This window comes from Sander vitreus, chromosome 11, assembly GCF_031162955.1.
Source record: "Sander vitreus isolate 19-12246 chromosome 11, sanVit1, whole genome shotgun sequence".
NCBI classification, from domain to species: domain Eukaryota; kingdom Metazoa; phylum Chordata; class Actinopteri; order Perciformes; family Percidae; genus Sander; species Sander vitreus.
Window position 1 is genome coordinate 3,439,609 of NC_135865.1, and position 26,964 is coordinate 3,466,572.

The window sequence follows — 26,964 nt, forward strand, 5'->3', positions numbered from 1 at the left end:
CATCAAGTGGTGGACTATATTTTTTAAAGCCCCTAGCACTTCCTATTTCAATTTTAAAAAGAAGGAAAGCACACCCCCCACCAATATTTAAATGCACTTAACACATTGCACTTAATTTATTTCCCTCAGTGGAGGTAAAACAAGTCAGCCTTTTAGGCCAGCAAGAGGCCGTGCACGTTAACATACCAAGTACAGTTGGTAATTCTGGGGTGACGTCAACGACCACAGAGTCCACTGCGGACTGAAGTTGCTGTTGGATACTGGGAAGTTCAGTGAATTCAGACAAAGATAGAGCAGAACTGGCATCGTGGGATATCGTCTGCAGTTCTTTGCTATCAGAGCTCCTGGTTCCAATTGCAAAGGCCAAGACGCCCAGCTGTTTGAGAGCAGAGGCTGGTGCATCAACACTGTCAGAAGACCTTCCACCACTTAGCAATATGAGGACCTGTGGAACTCCTTCCAGGCGCCTGCTTCCAGCAGAGGCTGTGAAGACATTATCCCTCAAGTACTGGAGAGCTGCTCCAGTGTTGAGGGGTCTTCCGCCTTTGTGCCTTAAAGCTCTGACAGTGTCAAGGATCTCGCCTTTTGTTTTGTACGTGTTCAGATAGAACTGGACAGCTGGATCTCTGCTGTACTGAACCACTGAGACACGGTCTTTGGTGTCATCCACACTTAGTTTCTCGACTAGTCTTTGGACAAAGTCTCGCATAGCTGGGAATCCAGTTCTAGTACCATCAGATCCATCCAACAAGATGACAACATCCCTTCCTGGTGGCTGTCTCTCCACTAAGGAATATAGAATTTCAGAAATATTTAGCTTCATGTGTCAAAAGTTTTCCTGTGCAAAAGTCAGATGGTGAACGCTAACCTCAACGTTTACAACATTTTCTTTAGTAATGCTGGAACAACTGTTATGCCAATGTAACACTGGCAGACCTGATCTTTTAATACAGTTCAATTTGCATCCTACCATGATCTTGCAACGCAAAAATATGTTTACTGTTGGTTTTATGTGTTCTACTTAGTAAAAAGCACTTTTACAGAGCAGAGTTGATGTAAGAATGTTTGACTCCCCTGACTTTTGTATACAGCAATGGCACATTAAATTCTGATTCTGCATGGTATGCCATTTCTTTCAATATTCCAAAATATTATCATAAATACATAAATAAGTTCCCATTCAAAATTCACATCACATCACTTGTGCCGACCTAGGCAACAAGTTTGTTATGTCATTGTATTTTATATGACAGGGTTGGGTGGTCTTCTCTGCAAGAAAGACGTGATACTCACTGGTATCTCTTTATCTTTAAAACATCTGACATTATACAACTGCTTTGTCACTCAGAGGAACCTAATTAGACTTGCTCTGCTGACTGGCAAAAGAAAAAACTATGTCTCTTCCCTTTTCATCACTTTTCTCTGTTAACAAAAATAGATATACGTTGTATGATGTTAATAATATACATTATTAACATCTTAATTGATTATGTATTTAATAATGATTAAAATACTCTAAAATCTTACCTGTTATAGTTTCCTTCTCATCCCCCATTTGAGTGAGATGACTCATCAAACTTTGTTGAATACGAGAAAGATTTACGAAATCAGGGACTGAGTAAGCATGATTTGGGTCAGAAGATATGACTTGCATCTCAGCTGAATTTGACATTCTTGACCCAATTGCAAATGTGACAACCCCTGCAGCCTTGAGCATACTTGCTGGGCCTCGTGGAGAATCTCTAGACCTCCCACCAGCCAACATAACAAGTATCTGCTTGGCACCTTCATGATGTCGGCCTCCAGCATTTGAAACAAAGACATTATTTCTCACAAACTGCAGTGCCGCTCCAATATACTGAGGCCTTCCGCCTTTTGGTTTTAAGCTTGCAACATGCTTAAGAACATCATCTTTTGTGTTGTAAGTATTCAGATTGAAATTGAGTTCAGCATTGTTGCTATACTGTACAACAGCAACTTTATCTTTTCCTTGGTTCACGTCAAAGCTCTCAATAATTTTTGCAACAAATTCACGTATAGCAGAGAATCGACTCCTGACATCATCAGATCCATCAATGAGAAAGACAATATCTCTATTCATACTGGAGCTTGAACCTAGAAAATTCCACATTCATGTAAATTGTGTTAGTTAACAATTCCACAGAAATCAGATTTTCTGAAATACATGCAGTTTACAGGGTTTGAATATATACAGATTGTATTAGATGTGCATAGTAATAAAATTTGTTGAAGATAAAGTATAAAGTTAAATGAATTAATATTAATTTGTTACTCACCTACACCAGGGCTGACAGTGCCTTTGTGAGATGCAATGTCTGAGAGCAATTGTTGTCTTACAAGAATAAAGTCAGAAGTATCATTGATAAAATACTGCTCCCTAGAACTGTATGCTAATTGCTCCATCACCAGCCTATCTGCATCATTCACTCCAACACTGAAAATGACAATTCCAGCATTTCTCAGTCTGTCCACTGGACCTAAGACGTCATCTTCTGACTTTCTCCCACTTAAGAGAATCAGTATCTGTGATACTCCTTGCTGGGCTCTGCCTCCAGATGAAGCAGTGAACACATTGTTCTTCACATAATCAAGGGCTACGCCTGTGTTCACAGTGAACCCTCCTTTCAGTTTCACATTGTTCAAATGACTCAAGACATCATCTTTTAGTGAGTGAGTGTTCAGGAGAAAATCAGTTGTGGGCTCTGTGCTGTACTGAATCAAAGCAATTTGTACTTTGTTTGGCCCAATTTCTAGTTGCATGACAAGCTCTTTGACAAAATCCAAAATTTGTCTTTCACTTGTTCGCATATCATCAGAACCATCAAGGAGAAAAACAACATCAGCACTCTGGAGATCTAATTCTGGAATTGTGGAAGTGTCTGAAATGGATACAAACATTTTACAAAACCATATTTGCTGTAGACAGAAACATACCCATGGTATACAGTCTTACAACTTTTATTTCCATGTAGAAAACATCTCTAAAATGCTAATTATTTTCTAGGTCTTACCAGGAATGTCAGTTGTTTCTTGAGCACCGCTCAATGTAGCTTTTACAGATGGATGGATGCTTTGCAGATTGTGAAAGCTTGTAACATGAAAATTATGTGCTGGCGTGAAAGAGATTGTTTGCATTTCCAACGTATCAGCATTCTCTGTTCCGAAAGTAAAAGTCTTTATCCCATTTCCTTTGAGAGACTGTGCTGGTCCTCTGACATCATCCCCTGATCTTCCACCACTAAATACATACAGATATTGAGGGACTGATTCTGCACGTCTGCCTCCAACTGAAGCAGCAAAGACATTGTCTCTGACAAACTCCAATGCTTTGCCAATGTTGAGGGGTCTCCCCAACTTATGCCTTATTGTTCTTATGGAATTGAGCACATCGTTCTTGGATGAGTAGGAATTCAGGTAAAAATTGACTGTGGCATCACGGCTGTATTGAACAACAGCCACTCGGTCTCTGTTCTCATCTAGATTTAAACTTTGAACCATTTTTTCAACAAAGCTTCGTATCTCTTCAAAACCATTGCGTGAGTCATATGATCCATCAATAAGAAATACTATATCATGTTTCTCAGAATCTGTAACAAAGACAAAAGATGGAGAAACAAAGGCAATGTGATTTTCTGCAGGTAACCGGTAAACCGCTGCAGTGATAATAGTCCCCAATAATTCATGAAAATCATCTCAGTCCATTTTTAGTCCATTCCCCTTTTCTCTTTACTACATGTTTAAGCTAAAAGATTAAAACATTGCATCTTACCAAAAACATTTTTGGGAGTGGTTTGCTCTACATGGTGTGAAGCATCTCTTAACAATGACAACACATCCTGCTTAGCAGTATGAAGTGCCTCATAATCAGTAATAGAGATCGCATAATTGGGTTCATGAGATATTGTCTGCATCTCCAGGGTGTCAGCGTCAGTTGTTCCAATGGCAATTGAAATGACACCAGTCTCTTTCAGCATTCTGACCGGAGTTCTTATGTCATCTCCAGATCTTCCACCACTCAGTAGTATGAGTATCTGTGGAACTCCTTCAAGAAGTCTACTTCCTGAGTCAGAAGTAAAGATATGTTCCCTTACATACTGGAGAGCTGCTCCAATATTATGAGGATAACCTCCTTTGTGACTGAGGCCTCTTACTCCATCAAGAACCTCATCCTCTGTTGAGTAACGTCTCAAGTTAAAATCAGTCTCCACTGTGTTGCTGTACTGGACCACAGCGACGTGATCTTTGTTTGCATCAATGTTAAGGTCCGCCACTATTCTCTGCACAAAATCTTTAATATCTGGGAATCTTTGCAGAGAACCATCAGAACCATCGAGCAGAAAAACAATGTCTCTTCTGTTGGGATCTGTAATCACACAGGCATTTAAACAAACTGATACAAATTGCGATGAAAAGTGTTTTATTCCTGCAAATGTTCAATAACCCTGTGTGCACAACTTGCTATCTATTTTAGAGGACCATCTTTGTTGACACAATCTACATGAGAAAAGCCTAAAACAGTCATCGTGCCCAAAAGGGCACTAGTCTGTTACTGTCCATCATTAACCCTCATATGGAATGAATGACTTAAGGTCCACGTCAATCTGATAATGTGTGTGTAATAAAGTTGTGCACACGGCATACAACGTGAAGTCATCACAATGTCTTACCATACAATGCCGGTTTGACAGCAGGGGTCTCACTCTTCTTGATGACAGAAAATATTTGTTGTTCAATGCCTGACAGATCACTGGAGTCTGCAGCAAAGAAAGCATGACTGGCTTCCTGTGAAATAGACTGAATTTCAAGGGTATCTGCATTCTTTGTTCCCACCACACATACCATAACACCCATTCCTCTCAAGTTTTCTGCAGCATTTCTGACATCATCACTGGAACGTCCACCAGTTAAGAGAACCAGAATCTGAGGGACACCCTGTTGGTGCCTACTTCCAGAGGAGGCGGTAAAAACATTATCCTTGACAAAATGAAGGGCTGCACCAGTATTGAGGGGCGTGCCTCCTTTATGCCTGACACTTTGCACATTGGCAGCAACATCCTGCTGTGTTTTGTATGTGTTTAGAAAAAATTCAACAGAAGGTGTTCTGCTGTATTGCACCACTGAAACATGATCTTTGTTCTCATCCACATTGAATTTGTCCACCATTGTCTCAACAAATCCAAGTATTGCCTTAAAGTCATTTTGCATTTCATCTGAAGAATCCAGTAAAAATACAATATCGCGTTGAATGGATTCAGTTTGATCTGTGACAGACACAAAGATTATGCTCAGTAAGTTACACATAAAGTTATCCAATAGTAGAAAAATATATTATGACTAAGATAGATAGATATTCTTACCCAATACATTGTGTGATTTTAGTCTTGGCTGCTGTCGAGGCACCCTTTTCACAAATGACACAATTTGTTGATGGATGCTACCCATATCATCAAACCGAAGCACAGAGAAAGCATAGGAAGGGTTATGTGCAATCATTTGGAGCTCGAGTATGTCTGCATTTCTCGTTCCCACACAGAATGGAACAATTTTGTCCTGTTTTAGAGCGGCAACGGCACTTGCAACATCATCTTGAGATCTTCCCCCGTTCAACAGAATCAATATCTGAGGGACACCGTCTTGATGCCGACTCCCAGAGGAATCAGTGAAAGCATTTTTCCTCACATAGTCGAGAGCTGCCCCAGTGTTGAGGGGTTTGCCCCCTTTATGGTTTAACTGCTGGACAGCAGCAAGAACATTTTGTTTTTCTTTGTAGGTGTTTAAACTGAAATGTGTCTGTGGATCTCTGCTATACTGGACCACAGACACACGGTCTTTGTTCTCACCAACACTGAGTGTTTCTACCACTCTTTGGACAAAACTTTTCATTGCTGGGAAGCCACTCTGTGTGTCATCTGACCCATCCAATAGAAACACTACATCTCTTTGAGGGGACTCTAATTCAACTAAAACAGAATAGGAAAATCTTGTTTAAGAATCAGACATATAATACATAAGTTAAAATATTATTGTGGTGCAATCATTACACTTTAAATGGTTGGTAAAGCCAGAAGAGCTGGTAATCGAAATTCAAACTAATAACTGCGGTAAACAAGGTGTTAGATGAAAGAACATTTAAGAAAACTGGTAGAAAAAGTAATTATTGAGAAACATGGAAATAACTACAAGATAAGAGGCATATTCTTCTTTCACAAATGAAAGATGTAGAAAGCTGAAAAAGATTTCAATATTCTTCTTTAACTCCAAATATACGGTCAATGATGTGATTATCATTGGCTCAAGAAAGAGCTTAAGAATAGAAAGAAAGGACCTTTGCTGATGTGGGGCTGTCAAGAAAAGACTTGCCCCAAGGTACAAGAAGAAGGATGAGAGCCAAACAAGAAACAGCGTAACAAGGAAGTTGCCGCTAGCCAGTGGAGACAGTTTGAGAAACATGAAACTGATCAACTGACATTTTTCAGAAGACGATGCAGTTTCATTGCAATTCAAACTATTAAAGACCAAGTGTATTAAACCATAGCCATAAGAGGACTCAGTTTGATTCATTCTCAAATATGAATCTGTGACACTTCTTACCTACAATAGTGGGAGGCTCAATTTGTATTTCAGCCTGGACAAATGCAGCTATCTCCGGCTGAATGGACAAAAGTTCACCAAAGACAGGAAGGTTGAAAAGAAATCTGGAGGAGAAGGCAATTTTTTGAAGCTCCTCCTGTTCAGTGTTTTTCATTCCAATGGCGAAAGACAGAACCCCGTTTTGTTTTATGTCTAATGCTGCTCCTGAAACATCATCATTGGATTTTCCACCTGTCAGTAAAAGCAGAATCTGAGGGACTCCCTCAAGGCGTCTACTCCCAGATGAAGCTGTGAAAATATGGTCTCGCACAAACTGTAGAGCAGCTCCAGTATTTCGAGTTCTTCCTCCTTTATGGCGGAGACTTCTCACGGCATAGATGATGGCCTTTTTTAATCTGTGAGTTTTTAGATTGAAATAAACTGTGGTGTCATTACTATACTGTATGACGGCCACTCGAACTTTGTCTTCACCAATGTCCAGCTCTTCCACCATTCTTCTGATGAACTCACGAATAGCTGGTAGTCCATTTCTGGAGTCATCTGACCCATCAAGGAGAAACACTATGTCCCTCTTATTGCTCCCTGTGCCAACGAGGTAATACATGGATAGATAAAAAGAGAATTCACGGACTGTGCGTTCAAGACTTTTCTACGCTGCATTTTTATCAGCATGAGCAAGCTCAAAGGATGAGCACTGAAAGAAAGATGAGCCACTTCTCTGAAAGTGTTATTCCAAGCAAAACTTCTAAAGAACCATCTTTTTTATCAGAAAGATGTGTGAAAGAATTTGTCGACTCATTGATGTGGACAATTGGAAAGAGGAATAAAATGGGCTACATTCTTGAAAGCCTAAGAAATACAGAACACCTCCTTTTTGAAACAGTATAGATATTCTAGCAAGGGTAATAATAAATGAAAATTGTTTGTTTATCATCATCAGACTAGAAATGTATGTTAAATATATTTGAGAGAGAGTATAAAAGAGAGTAAAGAATGTTATTCTGAAGACAAATACTGTACTCCAATTTTAGGCATATATTGAAATGTGGAATTCTTACCTACTAAATCTGAGATTCCAGTCATGGTTTCCGCAGTTTCTTTGTTTATGTTCAGTGTAGCAACAATTTGTGATTGGATTGAGGGCAACTTGGAGAAATCAGTGACTTTGTATGTAAAGCCAGGTTTGAAGGCAATCATTTCCAACTCTGAATGATTGGCATCTCCCACTCCAACCCCCACTGACACAATTCCATGCTCTTTAAGAGCAAAAGCTTGGCTTCTCACGTTATCAGTGGACGGTTTTGTACTTAGAAGAATTAAAATCTGGGGCACTCCTTCTAGTCTTCTACTGCCCGTTGAGGAAGTGAAGACACTGTGCCTCACAAACTGGAGAGCTCCCCCGATGTTAAGGCGCCTCCCACCCTTGTGCCTTAAATTATCTATGGCATTTATAATGTCATCCTTTGCCTTGTGAGAACTCAGATAAAAGTTGACCTCAGGGTTATTAGCAAACTGAACCACAGACACTCTGTCTTGGCTCTCACTGACAGAGAGGCTCTCCACTATGCTCTTAACAAAGAGTTTTATCTCTGGGAATCCATTTATTGTGTTATCAGAGCCATCCAGTAGGAACACAATATCTCTTTTTGCAGCATTGCTTTGTACTAAGACACAACAAATAAAATTCAGTTATTCCGATGAAGCACCAAAAACATCAAAGTGTTGTTTTCTTACAGCACGTTTAAAACACCACTAGGAAAAGAGATGTAGCTTACCTTGCTGTAGAACTGTGGTCAGCTCTTCCCTTGGAAGGCTCACGTAGTTATTGAGCCTTTGTGTAACGGTGCTAAGCTCGCTGAATTCCCTCACATTGAAGGCAAAGGAAGGGTTGTGTGAAATGGCCGCAATCTGCTTTGGGTCTGCATCCTTGACACCAACACCAAACGGTACAACTCCCTCTGTCTTTAGCGCACCAGCAGAATCCTTTACGCTGTCCCTGGACCTGCCTGCAGCCAAAACGATCAGGAACTGGGGGACATTTTGTGATGCGCGGCTACCATGCCTTTCAGACAAGATGGTGTCCTTCATGAAACTTAGAGCAGCTCCTGTGTTAAGGCTACGTCCACCAGCCAATGTCATTCCTCTGACAGCTCTTATCACCTCATCTTTGGTCTGATAAGTGTTAAGGTAGAAAGTTGGAGTTGGCCTCTCGCTGTGTTGAACCACTGAAACTCGTACCCTGTCAGTCCCAATATCAAGTGGTTCAATGACTTTAAGGATAAAATCTCGGATGTAGGCAAAATCTCTTCTGACATTTTCTGTGCCATCAATGAGAAAGGCAACATCTCTTTCAGCTCCAGCAACAACAGCTGAGGGAAAACAAAAACAATGTTACCAGGGAAACCTTTATGTAAGTCACATGTGTTTCATTAATTGAAACAGAGATATAAAAAAAACTCACCAGTTTCCTCAGGGAATGTTGTTTCTGTCACATCTGTATCGCCAACCACTGTTATCAACTTTGGCATTATTTGTTCAGCCAGAGCTGGCAAATTTGAGAAGCTTGTTTCATGGTAAGCCAAATCTTCAACAAAGGCAACTGTTTTCATGAGGGCTTCATCTGCTTGCCCAGAACTGACTGTGAAGGTCAAAACACCAGCAAGAGCCAATTTGTCAGCTGCGTTTTTAGCCTGATCCTGGACTGGACCACCTGTGATCAGAACCAACACCTGCTGGACTCCCTGCTTCCTACGTGACCCAGTTGATGGCTGGAACATGTTCGCAAGGGCATAATTCATGGCAGCTCCTGTATTCAAAACTGAGCCTCCAGTCAGTCTGAGTTGAGAGATTTTATTCACAACATCTTGCCTGCTGCTGAAGCTGTTCAGGTGAAATTCAATTTTTTGTCTCTCAGCAAACTGCAGGAGACCAATCCTGACTCTGTCAGGACGTACATCCAGCTGGTTGACCACGTTGATGATGAAATCTCTCACATAGGGAAAGTTACTGCTGCCAACGTAGTTTGATCCATCCACAAGGAAGACAATGTCTCGAACCACTTTTTGAGTCTGCACTGTGGTTATCTCCACCACTAGGGAAAAGCACAAAAACAAAACAAATTGTCCTCTTTGTAATACTATGTACATATAATTTCAGGCTCTGGACGATGTAACACTGTTAGTGACACAATAATAGCTCAAATGATGCCCATTGAAACAGTTATCTGTATATGCTATGAAGTTGAGTCTTTGCTTTGGGCACTTGTTCTCATCACTGTAAGCTAATAGTCGGGTAAGATGCTACACATTTATTAAAGCCCACCCCCCAAAAAGATTATTTTGTTGTCTCTCAGCAATGGAAAAAACAGAAATGCTCTCTGAGATGCTGAAGGCTAAAGGCAGTGAATTTGTAACTTAATGTATTTCCTGGCAATGTATGTTACTGGTCATCACTTATTAAATTAAGTTCACTTTTACACCCATAGTTCAGTAGACTCGGTGGGATTTTGGGGTGAAGTTGCAAGATTGTTGCATTTTTTCATTTGGTCAGTTTGTGTTCCCATTGCACTTTTTCAAACGCACCAAACATTGTAAACAAATGTCACATGGTCGAAACGTTCGCTGGTCTATTCAACAGAATATTCAAGTGAAACTCCCCTGTACTTCAGAAATAATTAAGCAAAACCAGATTTATATTGTCTTGGGTGTCTGGTTTTACTTTACTGCTTCTAAGATTTTAGAAGAAGGTGAAAAATATGAGCAGCTGACAGACAGTGGGTGACGGAGAGGGCAGCCCCTGATGAGAGAGAGATTATGATGTTTTGTTCCACAGATGAGGAGTGATGTGTGGTTATGATACATCATGGATTTGAAAGTTATCATCTCTTAAATCATATATAAGCCTGCAAGGTTGAAATTGCAGGCTAGTTAAATGCCCTGTTTTTAATTCACTTCTTTTATTTTGGTTGGATTGCATTCTTACCTTAACCCTTGTGTTGTGTTCGGGTTAATTTGACCCGTCTAAATGTCTATATCAGAAATATGGGTTTCTGCTTTTTTATTTACACATATTCATTTATTTCCTATAAATGCGTTTGTTTTATTGAAAATGAATTCCAAAAATAAGTAATAAGTGTAAAACTAGTTATGAGTTGGTGTTGGTGGTGTTTATTCATGGTAGTGAAAAGAAGCGTTAAATGCCAAAAAAGTGCCAAAAAACATTGAATAAAGCACCAAAAGTGTCGAAAGAGACGTCAGAAAAAGTGTTGATTTTCAGTTTTGACTGGGAGGACACAAGGGTTAAGGGAACCAACTTTAGCGCACTTGGAAGCGTATCGAGAACCCGTTTTTTCAAGCGGACCAGAGTTCTAATGTGCTTTCACACCACCACAAACAAACCCAACTATCCAATGAAGTGCTCTAGGTTTTTTGTTAAGTGGACCAAACTGCTCAGGTGTGAAAGCACCACTAATATTAAGTATTTAAATAATTGTTTACTCAATTAAAAACTTAGTTCTAACTTTGTGATAATACATGCAACTAAGTAAGCTCACAGCTAAACTAGCATTATTTAGCTCCTAAAGAGTCATGTAATAAAGTTCTCCAAATGTAGACCAGTTTTAAATTTTTTTTAAATCAACCTAAACTGGAGACTGCCCTTCCAAGAAACACGACAGCATCAGTTGTTTCAGCAAATGCCCTTTAAACTGTATGTGTTAATGTTCAAGTGGCCATTGTAATTAGACTCAGCTGATGACACAGCTAAGCTGGCACTAGTTGCCATAGACAGCAAACACTCTAAAGCTGCAGACACACCGACCAGACAGCCGACCCTCGGCAGAAAAGGCAGTTGGACTGATCAGTCTCCCCGAGTTGGTCAAAAAAATGCCTCAGAACACACCAAAGCGACGAGACGTGATACATCTCCATAACAGCAGGCGGCGCTAATCTGTATTGTCGCCCAAAAATGAAAACCGGCAGCTGATTGGACGAACGCGTCACGTGGGTCTCCGGAAATTGAAAGACAGACTGTCATGGCGGCTTGTTCAGAATACGATCTCATATTGTACTAAAATAGTTCACCGAAATGTGTTTCTGAAAACATTTTAAGCGAGAAATAGGCCGTGCAGTTGCTGAATCTGTCTTCATTTCAGATCGAGAAAGGTCAGTTTAAAAGATTTTCGTCAGATTTTGAGAGACTCTAGTCACGTTCATTCCACTCCCCGTTTCCGGGTTAGCACTCCACCAATCAGATGGGTCATTTGAGTCTGACTGCCGGCAGTGCCCGCCCTCCCGATTATACATGTCAAATCGGCAAAAATGAAGGCCAATGGCCCCTCTGACCGACAACAGCACGGAACACACCGAGCAGACTCGAGTCACTGACCTCGCCAGACTGTCCAACGGCCGATTATCGGCTCTGTGTGTCCGGGCCTTAACTTACAAATTGACTGCCTATAGCCATTAGCATCAGCCATCCGATTACCAAAACATATTTCTACTGTTTACCTCATGTACATTGTTTTGAAGGCCAAAATAATTGCCACCATCATAACTTTCAACAGTTTCACAATCCTGTCCCTGAGTATTGTAATCTCTGCGACTGTGATGCTTTAAAAATCACAGCTCTGGTGGACATTTTTATTGTATTTCATGTCTCATGTTTCATGGGACACCATTCATTCATTCAAAAGACATTTCCCTTTTTGGTGGTTTGATGATAGTGGCAGAAAGCGGGTCAGGCCACAATTTCCCACTTGTTCAGTGGCATTTTTCATACAACAAAGGAAGATTTCAATTGTTTAATTTTATCACGCAGCACAAATGTATCGGAGCATCTGCATTTGTTGTTTTTATTTATTTAAGGTTTTCCTTTGATTTGTCACTTATCAATTTCATTGATTGAATGATGACAAAAAATATTTTTAAAATGTAGTAGATGTTCGTGAAAGACAAAGCAGTACCTGGCTCAGTGGGTCCTTCAGTCACCACCACCCCAGCTATAGTGGAGAGAGCATCGACAATTGCCTTTGGGTTGCGAATCAGTGAGCGGAAGTCTTTCAAATAGAACGCAACGGTGTCAGCAAAGGCAATCTGCCGCAGCTCGTTCTCCGTCGCAGTCTTGGAACCCGCAGCTAGAGTCAATACGCCCAGTCGCTGCAGGGCTATAGCAGGTGCTTCCACACTGTCACTTGACTTTTTACTGGTCATCAACAGTAAAACCTGGGGTACCCCCTGTTGAATACGACTGCCTTTCTCAGGCCGCAGCATATTCGTCCGCACAAAGTCCAAGGCTGCTCCAATGTTGACTGTCTGTCCCGGTCTTGGTTTGATAGAGCCCAAAGCAGCAGTTAATTCCTCCCTGGATCCATAGGAGTTGAGATCCATCTCAAGTCGAGGGATATTGCTGAACTGGGCCACACCCACTTGAACTCCATCTGGACCAATTGGCATGATGTCGACGAACCGCTTGATGAATTCTCGCACAGAGTTGATAAGCGTTGCACCCATTGTACTGTCGATGAGGAAAATGATGTCTCGTGGTCCAACTGCCAAGACTGAAAAGAAAAGAAAATGCGAGAATTAATAATATAAGAATAAAAGCTGTTTTAACATTATAAAAATAAAAAAAAAATAAGTACTAAGGGCTACCAAAGTCCACCAAGGATATATTTTAATAGATTAATAATTTATATTTAGATTGGATAATTTTTTTGCTGCATATGGACAAGATATATTGTACCAAAGAAAGTTTAATTTAAGATTAGAATATTAATAGAAATGCTGAATAACATTAATGATTAATGAACAAAATGTGAAATAAAAATACAATACATAGCCTGGAAATGACACTGGACTTTGGCCCTCAAGGAAAAGTAATTTCCATTGATGATACCTGTTTTTTACGTCTTGGTCATTCATATAGGTCATAAAATAAGCCTAATAGGGGGGCCATGTACTTAAAGTGTGTTTGTTCTCCGCATTGCAATGATTGTTGGAACTTTGTATTAATTGTTAGAACGTTCTCTTTCTCAAAGTTTGACAATAAAAAGCTATCCAGACATTAACTGCATGCATTTTGCATTTGCAAAACAACAAAATTATTCAATTCAATGAAGGAACTTATAACTACAAAACACTTTCGGCTCTATCAAGGAATATATTTGGGTATACAGTATGTGACTGATATGATATGGGGACAACCCATTCTGCAATTGTATGCAGCTTTTCAGATTGTTGACTTGGGTGTCTTTACAATGGATCAATGGAACTGTGTGGATCTATACATTTGCAGCAGCTTAGTCAAATTTGAAGTAGAGAACAATACTTTTCTAATGTTTAATGTGTTATTACCACTATCTTACCTTGTAAACTATATTACATTCATTATGAGCTCTTTAGGGCTTTTCCTTTTTTAAGACCCCATCCACAACCACAATGCCTCGCCAACATTTACAGAGAAGTTACATACCTTCTGTGAACTCGTTCTGAACTATAATGGTGCGCTGGACCACCCCGTTAATGAATGGGAGCAGCTGGTCACCCATGCTCGCCACTGTTCTGAAATCAGGGGCTGACAGGACAAAACTTTTATCTGTAGCAACTGCTTCCAGATCTGCACTGGCCGTGTCACCAATCGCCACGCCGAATGTGATAACGTTGGCCCTCTTAAGGGCCCGGTCACCGGCACCAGTATCATCAGTGGACGGCCCAGCACTGATAACCACCAACATCTGGGGCACACCCTCGTCGGCCCTGCCCCCAGCTGTTTGGCTTAAAAGGCTCTTGGCTACTTCCTCCAAGGCGAACCCCAGGTTAGATTCATCACCCCCTGAGTAGGAAAGGCCCTTCGCCGCTTCCAGGACTGATGATTTGCTGTCATAGCTATTTAGATAGAACTTTATCTGTGGGTTGCCGTTGTACAGGGCCAAGGCCACCCGAACAGTGTCCCTGCCCACATCAAGGGGCTCAATGATTCTCAAAACCAAATCACGCACAAAGGGGAAGTTTGCTGCTCCAACGTTCTCTGATCCATCAATTAAGAGTACTAGGTCAGCTGAATCTTGTGCTTTAAGGGAAGAGAGAGAAAACAAAACAAAATGGAACTTGTGAAAGCGTTAACATGGTGAGGCAGAGACAAAGAATCCAATCAAAGAACTCGTGCTAGCATATCATTGTGTGTGTCAAGTAACAGTGAAAGTGAACAAATCAATCAAACATTGCAAAACACATCATACTGCATGTAGGCTGAACCAATGACATTTCCTAAAGTGATGCAATGTGTTTGATGAAGCAGAGTATAGTACTGTTGTACTGTATTGTATTGTCAGTATGAATACTAACCACTGATGAGCTAATTCTCCTCATCTAGGATGATCAATCATAACGGCTTAAATAGGTCAAAAACATCTTTAAATTCCAGAAAAACTAATGTTTTCCCACATTAGGGGCAGATTAGAACTCCATCCACATGTAAAGCTAACCATGGCATAATTTAGATTTTTACAGAAAGCAAAATGTGATAGTCAGAAATGTTGAATGTGACTTAGTGACCGTGAACTGAAAAGCTAGATTTTTTTATAAAAACTAATTGTTGAGCCTTAAGAAGGGGAAATTAAAAATAAAAAAAGTATTATGAAATGATAATAATTGGTTATAATTAATATAATTAATACATTTAACTACATGGTTCAGTAATATTTTTTCCGAATAAAATAAATTTAAAACCAAGGGTATTCCATCATGAGGTCATACTATGGGGACAAAAGAAAAACAATGATGAAAAAAAAAAAGTTGAGCTGTTTAATCATTAAACCTTTTACAAAGTTCTTCGTTAAATTAGTGTGATGTGTCCCTTGTAGAAACTCCATTGAGTTCAGCCATCCCATGCAGACTCTTGTTATGGACCTCAGATAAAGTGACCAGCCATGACCCTGTGGCATATCCTGGAGGCCTACAATACTTGAGAATATATTACATGTGATTTCATGTAAAATCTTTACAAATGTGTTCATTATTGATGTTTCCAATTCATTTTAACTTGAATCATATATGCTGGCAAAAGAAATCTTTTTTTATGGAATGTATTTTTTCATTCCAGTAACTTCTGGTAATTAATTGTAACATATTGTATATAATTTCAGGGCATCTGCATATATAAATATTCTCAACGTACTTTTGCAGGTCAAGGATAAGTCCAAGCAGGTTCATCGCTGTTTCAAATACAGAATATTGACAATATTTTACACAGATAGACATTGTGACTGATAAAGACACAAAAGAAAAGAATACAAAATGCAAGACACATAAGCAGTGGTGCATGGTTAGCTATGGTTAAAAGCTCATTGATTGAATTTAAGATGTGATGTTTTAAAGGGTGAGGCATCCTTGAGTCCTTTCTCTTTTCCAAAGGTTTTCTGAACAAATGTCAGTCTGAGGTGTCAATATATGGATTTTACAATGTTATTCCCTTGCTGTCTGTATTGTGTCCTCTCACCACAGCTATGTCTAATTCAAACAAGCATCACCTTGAAATTGTGTCTTAAATGATGCCTTATGATTGATTATGCTGTATGCCAACACAGAAATTAAATCACTACCTAATGTATGAGCACAGAATGGTCCCATCACTTAAATAGCTTTCTCTCATTCCATTCTCATTGTTTTTGTTCTGGCTTTGCACAGGCATATTTCTGTGCCACTGTCACACCCTAATCTGAGATGCTCTAGGGATGTCAATCACATGCAGATCTAATTGTGATTTTCTTTTTTAAAGCATTAGGGGGATATTAAGTGTGGTGAGACAAAACAAGTGATGTTAATTTTGCAGGTGGATAGTGAAAGGTTATTGTGGTTAAAAAAAACACTTGATTGTGTTAATAATAAAATCCACATATGCAGCAGCTTTATCCTGCACATGTAAACACATTAGTAATGGTAGTGGCACTGGTCCCATTTCATTACCTGTCCCTCCTCCAGACACGGGGGCCTCGTTTGCCACAGGACCACCCCCTGACCGGGTCACTGCGTCACAAAGCCCCACTACTAAATCTTGGATTATATCCCGCAAAGTCAGGAAAGAGTCTACACTGAACACATGAGTGTCATAGGGCTTGCTAGCCATGTCCCTGAGCTCCGAATCAACTGCATCCTGAACTCCAACTGCAAACACCTCCACGCCTGCCAGCCGCAGCACCTGAGCTGGCTCGGCCACGTCATCCTGGGAGCGCCCATCTGTTAGCACAACCACCACTTGGGCCACACCATCAACAGCGCGGCTGCCCGAAGCAGTGGTCAAGTGTGTACGAGTCAGGAAATCCAGGCCCAGGCCAGTCTGGGTTCCCCCACCATGATAAGGCATAGCCTTGATGTGTGCCAGGACTCCCTGTGTTGTTGGGTAGCTGTTGAGCTGGAACTCAGTTTTTGGCTTAGTATTGTACTGCACAAGGGCAAATTTAAACCTCTCCCCTCCAACCTGGTGCAGTGATTGTATCAAGCTGTACAGAAATTGTCTGATATGCTTAAAGTTCTCCACTCCCATACTCCAGGATGAATCCACTAGAAAGTATATATCAGCTCCCAAACCCTGTGCACAATCTTCAAAAGAGTGTTTGGAGGACAAAAGTGAAGACCAGTGAAAAGATGCCTGGTGTGTTTGGTACCAGAATATTGTTTTGGTGCTTAACACCAATATGGTTGCACAATACAGCTGAAATGTTGCTGTTTTGTTTAGCAAAAGCATCTGACTGCACTTGGTATTCTATTTTTTTTTCTCCAATGTTAAGATACACCGTTTTGAATTCAGATTCTTCCAAAATAATAACAATAATTGAAATATAGCCAGTTAACTAACAATGGTCATTAAAAGTGAAAAATCATGTAATATTATAATTAATTACTTTAATGTGTTTGGTTTTTCTTAGGATGTCATAAGCACTTTTAAAAAGTCCTGCTTTTCTTTGCAAAATATGAACAGGTGTAGATGTAGACTACAGTATACATTTTTAGGGGAGCAAAAACGAGAAGTAGAAAAAAAAATTATTCCTACTGAGCATTGCTGAAAATTGGAAAAAGTTGACAAATCATCTGCAGAATGAGCACAGCCTGCTGACTGCAGCTGAGATGAACTTAGTTCGACTTACCTTCCTGAGCCTCAAGGTTAGGGAGGAGTCCTGCAAACAGGACGCCTAGGAGGGCACATAGCGGTAATAACCGATGCCTCTTCATCTTCTATCACCAATACAGCAAAGGGACACCTGTAAAACCAGAAGCAAATATGATATGCATTTAAACCAGTAGTTCTATCCTAATAGCACAAGGCCTGACCAACACTCAACACTTCAAATGAGTCTACTGTTGCAATATGGTTATTATAATGAAGAATGATTCTTCTGCATGCCTATAAAATATACATTTTAAATAAACATACTCCCGTACAAAATACGCCTTCATTTTCTGAGCCCACTAGATGGCGCTCTCTGTTCAACAAAATGTTGAAAGCACACTGAATCACCATTCCTTGAGCCTTTTTCTTTAAACCAAAAGCGCCATCTAGTGGGCTCAGAAAATAAAGAAAATGGTTCATGAAGTATTATGAAGCTTCATTTGGCCATGACTATCAAAATGATCTGATATTGTAATTATACTCAGATATAATGAAATTCCGTATTGCTTGACTTGATGCAGACAGAACACAGAAAAAGATCAAATCAGTACCAGCAACAGCAGTAGTAGAGTAGCAGCAAAACAGCAAAAACAGCAGCGTAGTGAAAAGTGACGCTTGTGCAAGTACAACTTGAAAATAAATAAAAGGCAAGTACAGCTTTGAAAAGAGATAAATAAAAGGCACTAGTTAAATGAGATTTTTACATGCAGAAATTACAGATGTTGAATGTTATGATAATAAATAAATAGCTATGCTAAATCTATGTTTATTATTTGTATTTGTGGTAGAAAGCAACATCTAACCTCGACACACCACACATCTCCTGTCAGCCTGTCATGCAACAATAAGAGATTTCCTACTGGTACTCCTGCTGAAGCATCACCAGGTCCCAGTTGCTTAACGGTGGGATTAGCATTTTTCACATTAATAAGCCAGCGGCAAGCATGTACATCCTGGCCAAGATTTAAAATAGACATGGTATCTGCCATTAAAGGCTGCTATGTTTCAATAAAAAAAATGACAATTGAATCACCAGCTCTTCTTGTAACAGATGTGTCTAACATTTTGGTTTGTGTGAGTGAGGGAGCTGCAGCATGTGTTGGAGTTTCAGTAGCAGACCTGAAGCACAGAGTGGTAATGATCAAAACCACCTGTTAAAATACCAGCCAATGTGCTTTAGTAATTAACTGTTTGGCAAAGACGGAATTTTCCAACTCACAAAACAAAGTGTTATTAAGACGGGTGTTGGACTGGAAAGTCCAGTTATACAGCAGGGTGGGTGTATTTTCTATTCAGTCAGATTTTCCCCAATTGTTATGTTAAGTAATGTCACAGGAAATGAAAGGAAGGTCATGCATGGCTCACTACTGAGAATGCACGCATGCATGTACAGTAAGGGCACTTCCACATCTATAGTTCGGTAGACTTGGTGCGATTCGTGGGTGAAGTTGCAACATTGTTGCATTTTTCATTTGGTTCGGTTTGGGTTTACACTGCACTTTGTCAGGCGTAGCAAACATTGTCACGAGGTCGAAGCTGTCGCTGGTCTATTGGGCAGAATAACCGAGTGAAACTCGCCGACACTGCCTGGTCTCAGAAATAATGGAGCAAAACTAAATCTATCATGTCTTGAGTTTTTTGCTTTGGTGTTTCTTGAAGAAGGCAAACAATCTGAGCAGCTGAGAGTGAGTGAAGGAAAGGGGATGAGAGAGAGATGATGATGTGTTGTCATACAAACGACCAGCAATGTATGGTCATATTAGGTTATGGATTTAAAAGTTATCATCCCTTAAATCATATACAAGTTCATAAGTTGTGTGCAAGGTTGAAATTGCAGGCTAGTAAATGCATGTTTTTTTTGTTCACTTCCTGTATTTTGGGCGGATCGCATTCTCACCTAAAGTGAACCAAACTCTATTGAGGCGTGGGCACTTAATTATATTTCAAACATTAAATGTAACTCTAACTCAAATATGCTTAATATGCAATATCTTCTTCAATTTCAGGTTACAAACACAATTGTTCATCAATCTTTTGCTATCAATAATTAATGCCTGAACAACAACAAAACACACACATTTGATTGTAGCCACAGCCCTAACCCTATGATCAAGTCTTAACGTAATGAGCCTTATTACACCAAGATGTCCTCCTCATGAAATCATCTCTTATAAAGAAATAGTATATTTACAGATCCAAACACACATATTTGTACTTTATTACTTGCCTGTATCCCGTTGAGAAGTGAGGATTTCCTTTACTTTCCTAACTCTCTAGGTCTTAAACTCACAATAGTCAGCAAAGAGCAGTTGAACACACACAACCTATTCAATTTCAGACCACCATGAAGTGATAATATGGATTCCAAAAGAGCAACCAGAGCAATTACATTTTAATTGCACTAAAGCAAACTTAAAACTGCAAAACTCTGATCTGAGAAAAACAAATGCCACCCAAATTAACCCAAACATCCAACTGTGATGTGGCAGACTCACCACTCCACTCTGCAATTAGGAAGGCTTTTTACACAAGCATATAAAGACTTAAATATAACGTAAAAAAGAGGGTCTTGAAAAAATAAAATAGCCTTAGATGGCACACATGGCCAAAGTCTTCACCATTAGACTAATGATGGGGGAGTCCCAGAGGAGTCTCTTTAACAGCCTTTGTGCCTGCTGGTAGCCATACAATAAAGGCTCAGCACTCAGACCAGCACTAATGAGTGTACTGTAAGGAAAGTGGTATTTGGATAATTAGATATTTACCGTATGTCTATTTTATTGGAAATAAAAGAGTGCATTTATGATATTGAAAAAAGGGCATACTGAGGCACAACTGTGAACTGTGAAGTGTGAACACTGAAAATAACAAATGCCCTCTAGTGCAAAATGCAAGTACAACAAATTATAATCAACAACTCTCTAGAATAAAGTAGCACATAAGACATCTTTACAGTTCGTCTGTCTTTCATCATGATCTTAATGGAATATGACTAAGTCACGAGGCTCATGTTTTTTTTGTAATCCCATCCTATTTTGAGCTTGCTCTGACTTTTACCCACCTATGGGTCACCTGTGGGAATATGTGTGTTTTTAACCACTTATGCCGAGCTGTGGGGGTGGCTATATTTTTCCGTTTAGGCAGACCTTAAAGACAACACTCCAACACATTTTAGATACACACAACAATGAGCCGCCCAGTACAACCACAGCCCGATATGTTTGACCACTGAGCAGTTGGGTGTTCATAGTCTTGCTCAAGGGCACCTCCCCGGATTTATCCTGCGGATCGAGGGATCCAACTGGAAACTCTCCAGTCATTGAACTGCTTCCCTAAACTTTAGGCTACCTCCACCAAGGCCACAGGGAAAAGATTTTGTCAGTAATATAAATACAACAAAACCAATTTTGGCACAAAGATCGGCCCCACTGAAATGCTAATTGGGCTTATCATTGCAGCAATTTAAAACGAAAACTAAAAGAAAGGAAATTTTGACAAGCAATAAAAATAAAACACAGGCCGAATTACAATGCTGCACAGGTCACAGGCAAAGTAAATCATGCTGAAGTGTTTTTTGCTTCCATATCAGTATCCATGTGAGGTTGGTGGATATCAGCATGTAGTGAAGTATATTAGTGTCTTTTTTGCTTCTACCACTAGGAGTCGCCAAAGTGTGACATTTTTAAACCATACACACTTTGAGAAGCTAAAGATGTCCATGGTCCTGCATGCCCGGACCTGTTGTATAACACCATGATGGTCTAAACATAACAAGTTAAGGAGTTATGATCTGTTAGCATGTTAGTTTTTTTTTTTTTTCCACTTGGGGGATATGCTGAATCATCATTGAATCTTATGTCCAGTCCCCGCCATAAAGGCAAAGTAGATCATGCTAAGTGATTTTTGCTTACCTAGCATTGTGTCTAATTTGAAATCTTGGCCAACAACACATAGCAATAATATTAACCCTCAGTTGTGGAAAATGGCCCTGTCTAAAGTGGATTCTGGACCAAGTTTCCCTCTGATCTTACCAAGAGTGCACTTCAAACATATTTAAATTAAATAATTCTTTAGTCAAAGAGACCCTTTCATGAGGATAGGAAAACCTGTGTCAGCTAGGCTTAAATCAAAGCCATCCACAGTACACTACAAAAATGAATTATAAACACATGGCTGTTGTATTTAATGCACTGCAGACGTAGGATTTGTTAAGCCTGGTCTCACAGAATTCCATGAAATGATCACGAACTGTTAACAGCGCATTAAGTGGCGGTGGCACAGAATGTGTGAAGATTCCGTGTGGCCACCACGGAAAACAATGCCATTGTAAAGTCAATGAGAAGATGAGGTAGCATTAAGAGCGACTACGGTAGCGAGTAGTATGAAAGGCCAAAAATCTGCGTAGGGAGGGTGGTTGGGGTGGAGGATGGGTCAAACAACACAGGACTTTCACCCAGGAGACCGGGGATCGTGTCCCGCGTGTCACGTATCCTAAACCCAACCCAACTTTCTTCTTTTACTAAAATGTCGGTGTTTGCCCACTGTGAAGAGATGATGATAATTTACACATGGAAACTTTCTGTTATACACTTTACTTTATAAAACAAACATGTAAAGCACTTGGAGAACATATTTAAAGAGAGTTAAAAGAAACGTATCCTTTGAACACTGTTGCAGTAGGAGATATGGATCCCTTCAGTCCCAGTGCTCCCCCCAAGTTCCTTTATTTCAAGGAAATCTGCAACAGATGTTTGTGTTCTCCACTCATGCTCATGTGATTTCAGGTCACTCAAAAGCCACTGCAGAGTTTGCCAGGCCTGACCAATGTGTCAACACTATGGCTTCCCCTCGCCGCCACAGAGGAAAACACAGCACAGTGGATTCCTGTTTTCCCTGATACGAGCAGCCAAAACAATGGCAGCATGGGGAATAGCATTAGTGAGAAAATTAGGAAAGAAAGTAAAAAAAAGATGCCGTGTCTAAATTACTTCCCTAATTTAAAGCTGCATCACTCTTTTTTGCCACTCAGGGGCAGAACTCTAAAGTTGTTATGGCAAACATGTTAGCAGACAGTTGCTTATTTACATATTCAGCAGACATGGGGAAATATCCAGCTCTTTAGCTGCTTAATTCTCAACTATGTTCACCAGCTAGTCGTTAAGTATGTCTGTCAGCTTGGTGCTGGACAGTTCTTGTACAGAGTGTTTTTTCTCTGAAAACAGCTGGATGGCTGCTGCTGCTGGAATTGAGGCTGATGAGAGCAGGGAGACTGAAATAAAAAAAAGCTAAAAGATGCAAAAACACTCCATTGAGAATAGTCTACTGCTGAGCTGGTTGATCATTCTGTTGTGGGTTTGTCACTACGTGTGACTTTAACATTACACATTGTCATTTAATCCATTGTTAATAACAATCATTGATAAGTGCAGTTTTATTATAACAAGCAGAGCAGCGCCAGGGACAGTGCAATGGCAGAGAAAAGGAAGACACAAAGCCTAGGAAAAAAAGGACAACACAAAAAGTAACTTGCTCTCGATTTCCTCAACGATGAATTTGATTATTACTTATACTCTGTGGTATACATCTGAATCCCTGTCAGCAACCCATAAACATTATTGTGTCATAGCCCAAATCATCTGCTACAAACATGCTTCTGGCAGTCCAGGGAACTCAATAGGTCCATTGTTAAGCTCTTCTTCTTTCAGAAAAACCTGTGTCAATTATACACCCACTCACTCACTCATTCACTCACTGCATGCACAAAATATAAACTACAGGTCACAGTTTAAAAACTGCCATTCCTCCAAACTTAAAGCCCCGATGTTATGAGCGTCCTTAAAATTATAAGTTTCTGTTTGGAGTAGAATGAGACAAGGACCGTAAAAATTAGCACCAATCTTTGTGGTTCTGTCAGCCCATTCCATATCAGTATCCCCAGTTAAGATCCATGTGAGGTTGGTGGATATCAGCATGTAGTGAAGCATATTAGTGTATTTTTTGCTTCTACCACTAGGAGTCGCCAAAGTGTGACATTTTTAAACCATACACACTTTGAGAAGCTAAAGATGTCCATGGTCCTGCATGCCCCGTGTATAACACCATGATGGTCTAAACTTAAGAATTTAAGGAGTTATGATCTGTTAGCATGTTAGTGTTTTTTTCTCCTGCTGAGTTCCACTTGGGTGATATGCTGAGTCATTGTTTAATCTTATGTGTAATCCAGTCCCCGCCATAAAGTGACAGGCTCTAAAGAAAGCTCAGAGTTTAAGTAGTGAGCAGTTTATGTTATACAGTGAGCATAGCACCCTGCTCTGTATACTGTATATAACAGAGTATCTTGCTCAGTGGTATTATTTAGAGTTAACACTCAGTTTGCATTTCCAGAGCAACATAGATGCTGCAATGTGCTCTTAGAAGCACATTTGCACCTGGACCTCACACACTTATTTATAGCAAAGACCCCACACACACATAAACATGCACATACATAAGCACACACACACAGGCTTACAGTGCAGCACAGCACACAACTCCATCAGCCTCAAGGACAGATACCAGTGTAATTAATTCCATGTTACACCAGCTCCACCAGGCGGACCTCCTAGGATAGGAAATGGAAAGTGGCTCAGTCCCCTCACAAAAATAAAAACTGTGTCCCTCTGAAAAAAGGCTACCAGATAGAGGCGCTTCACGGATTTCAAAATGCACTTTCAACACATAACAGGTTTGACCAAAACAGCACTAAAAAACAAACTGAACGCTATCTGTCCAGCACCAAATATCAAGACTGATAGAGTTTGCGGCTAGCTGGTGAATATAGTGGAGCATGTAGCAGCTACAGAGACAGATATTTCTGTCAGGAGTTAGTGGAGACCAAACCAGAGCAAAGAGGAGATGGAATATTGGACTTACATTCATCAGGTGTTCAGAAACAGTACTCTAAATTAATACTAATGTAGCTCTGAATGTGTTAAATTGCAACTATTTGCTAACAAAAGTTACCATTGAAACCTTAAAGGTGACATGTTAGTTTTGTGTTTACAGCTTGTTTCCACTGCCCACATGTGGCAGAAACAAATCAGGTTTAACTCAAGTCTAGATTCTAGAAGTCAAATAAAGATTAAATAAAGACAATTTCCATACACAGTAAACAAGCACTTGCCTTACTGGAATAAAGTAGTACCAACACATTCTCCATGAATTGAAATTGTAATTATTATAATTTGTGATCTATGTTCAAACGCTCACTACTACAGGAGGTATATAGTGTCATATCTATATAGTGCAGTGAACGCTTTTACCATTAAAGACATGTACATTCAACGGGGCTGTTACATTTCCCCCAAAAACATCTTTTCCAACTCCAAAAAAGTTGCATGTGAGCATAGCTAGTGGGGATCCTGCTGCCACAGTGGAACAGCTGCATTTCTTTTGGCAGCCATCTCATTAGCCACATGTGTAGCAGGAATAACATGATCAAAGATGTTACATAGGATCCCTAACCACTAGTATATGTTGTTTGTGATTGCACTTTGTGTTATCAATTATGAATGATACAGCAAATCAAGCTTACACATGAATGTAACTGGCTATATTGCACAGCTTACATTAAGCAAGTGGAATTTGTCCATATCATATGCATCTAATGAGAAACCTCAATGTGCAACTGCAGGTTATGCTCTGGGCTTAATGGATCATTTTGTCAAATTGGCTCAACATAAGCTGTTCACTTAATTACAGACTGAAACCATGTACATATCAATTATACTGTCAACAACAGTTATTGATGCCAATTTTTTTTTTTTATATTCACGACATCTCGTCCCAAACCACTGACAAAAAAAGAAATTTGTAAATTAAGTGAAGTAACGAGGGACAAGTCATGCGGAGAAAATATCTATGTACACACAGTATGTACAGTATGTGTGACTTTGTGCTAGTTAGGGTGTGGACCTGTACACCTAACCCACCCTTTCCCTGGAAGGATGTGACGTGACATGTGTGGCACAGATAAGAGGAGGTTAAAAGCAGAAGGGGGAGGCAGGCTGGGCAGGCAGTTCCACACAGCTGCTGTGTATTAGCCCCTCTGACACCTAGCAGATGTGTGCTCAAGCATCATAGCCAATCTAAGCCTAAAGGCTGAGTTCAAGTATTAAATGTGACACTTGTGCACTGTTGGTTAGAATGGGAGAAAATCACATGGAGGAAGCTTGTAGCAAAGACTAAATATATACATTGTTCAGCTGGGTGAGATCGTTAGTTTTTATTTTTCACCTGATACACCTTTTAGTCAAATGGGGGCCCTGTGATCTTAATTAATCAATCAGCAGCTCAAAATTAACAAGTCAAAGATGATAAAAACGTTAATGCCATTATCACCCACAGACCTGGTGCTCTCACTAACCAATGCAAAGCAGTGTGAACTGTTACATCAGTTGCGAGCAAAGATGGGTTTTTTCCCTTAAAAGAGAACAGTAGTTCACTGAGACAAGCCCTTTCTGAAAAAAATGTTTCAACCTTCCAGACATCTGTGCTGCTTCATGGAAGAAAAAAGACAAAAAGCTGGAGAGAGAACAGCAGTCATAAAACAGACTAATGCAGAGTTATACTGTATATCCAAAAATTCTTTGTTAAGAACTCTCCTGACGCAGCTCTGCCAATAACCATTTAGATCCTAGCTTCCAGTAAGAGCTGTTACGTTTTCGTGGGACTGGCAGTAAATTATGTGAAAATATTTCAAACACATAAAATCAAATCTGGAGCGCACACCAAGTTTCCTCTCGCTTTTAGGCGATGACCAAGTTCTTCCTTTCTGTATCATAGCAACGGGTTGCATGCCAAAATAAAACTGTGTGAAAATAGTAGCTCATGAACCTTGTTTCCAGTGTACTTTCATTATGTTATGACTTGGAAGAGTAAAATTACTTAATTTGCGCATTGAATCCTACTGTACATGCACAGAATGAAATGAATGCAATGAAGACACAGCTGAATTCCTCTGTCCCTACTTGGACAGTCTTGTAGGAGAAGTGGAAGATTAATGACTCACACCTGGTTCACTAAACAGTGCAGCCCAATAACACCACCCACCACCCCACCTCTTTTGTCCAGTGGAAGAAAAAGCCCTCTTGGTTCTCCTAGTTCTTCTGGCCTGTAGTGTGGAAAACACTTTTCCAGTGCTGTACCCAT

The 26,964-nt window shown here is 40.0% G+C and overlaps 1 protein-coding gene across 5 annotated transcripts in view; it reads right to left on the reverse strand.

Moving 5' to 3' along the window:
* Positions 1–26,964, reverse strand: part of col6a3 (collagen, type VI, alpha 3) — a 59,359-nt gene that overhangs the window by 31,184 nt on the left and 1,211 nt on the right. For 2 of the 5 annotated variants that reach the window (XM_078263077.1, XM_078263076.1), the window contains exon 1: positions 187–838. In XM_078263077.1, coding sequence (XP_078119203.1) covers positions 187–823 — 637 coding nt within the window. In that variant the 5' untranslated portion in view covers positions 824–838. Of the gene's footprint in view, positions 1–186; positions 839–8,387; positions 8,982–9,073; positions 9,704–12,574; positions 13,169–14,082; positions 14,680–16,574; positions 17,208–17,752; positions 17,867–26,964 lie in introns of those variants that run through there. The other 3 variants (XM_078263078.1, XM_078263080.1, XM_078263081.1) reach the window with 3 other exon arrangements.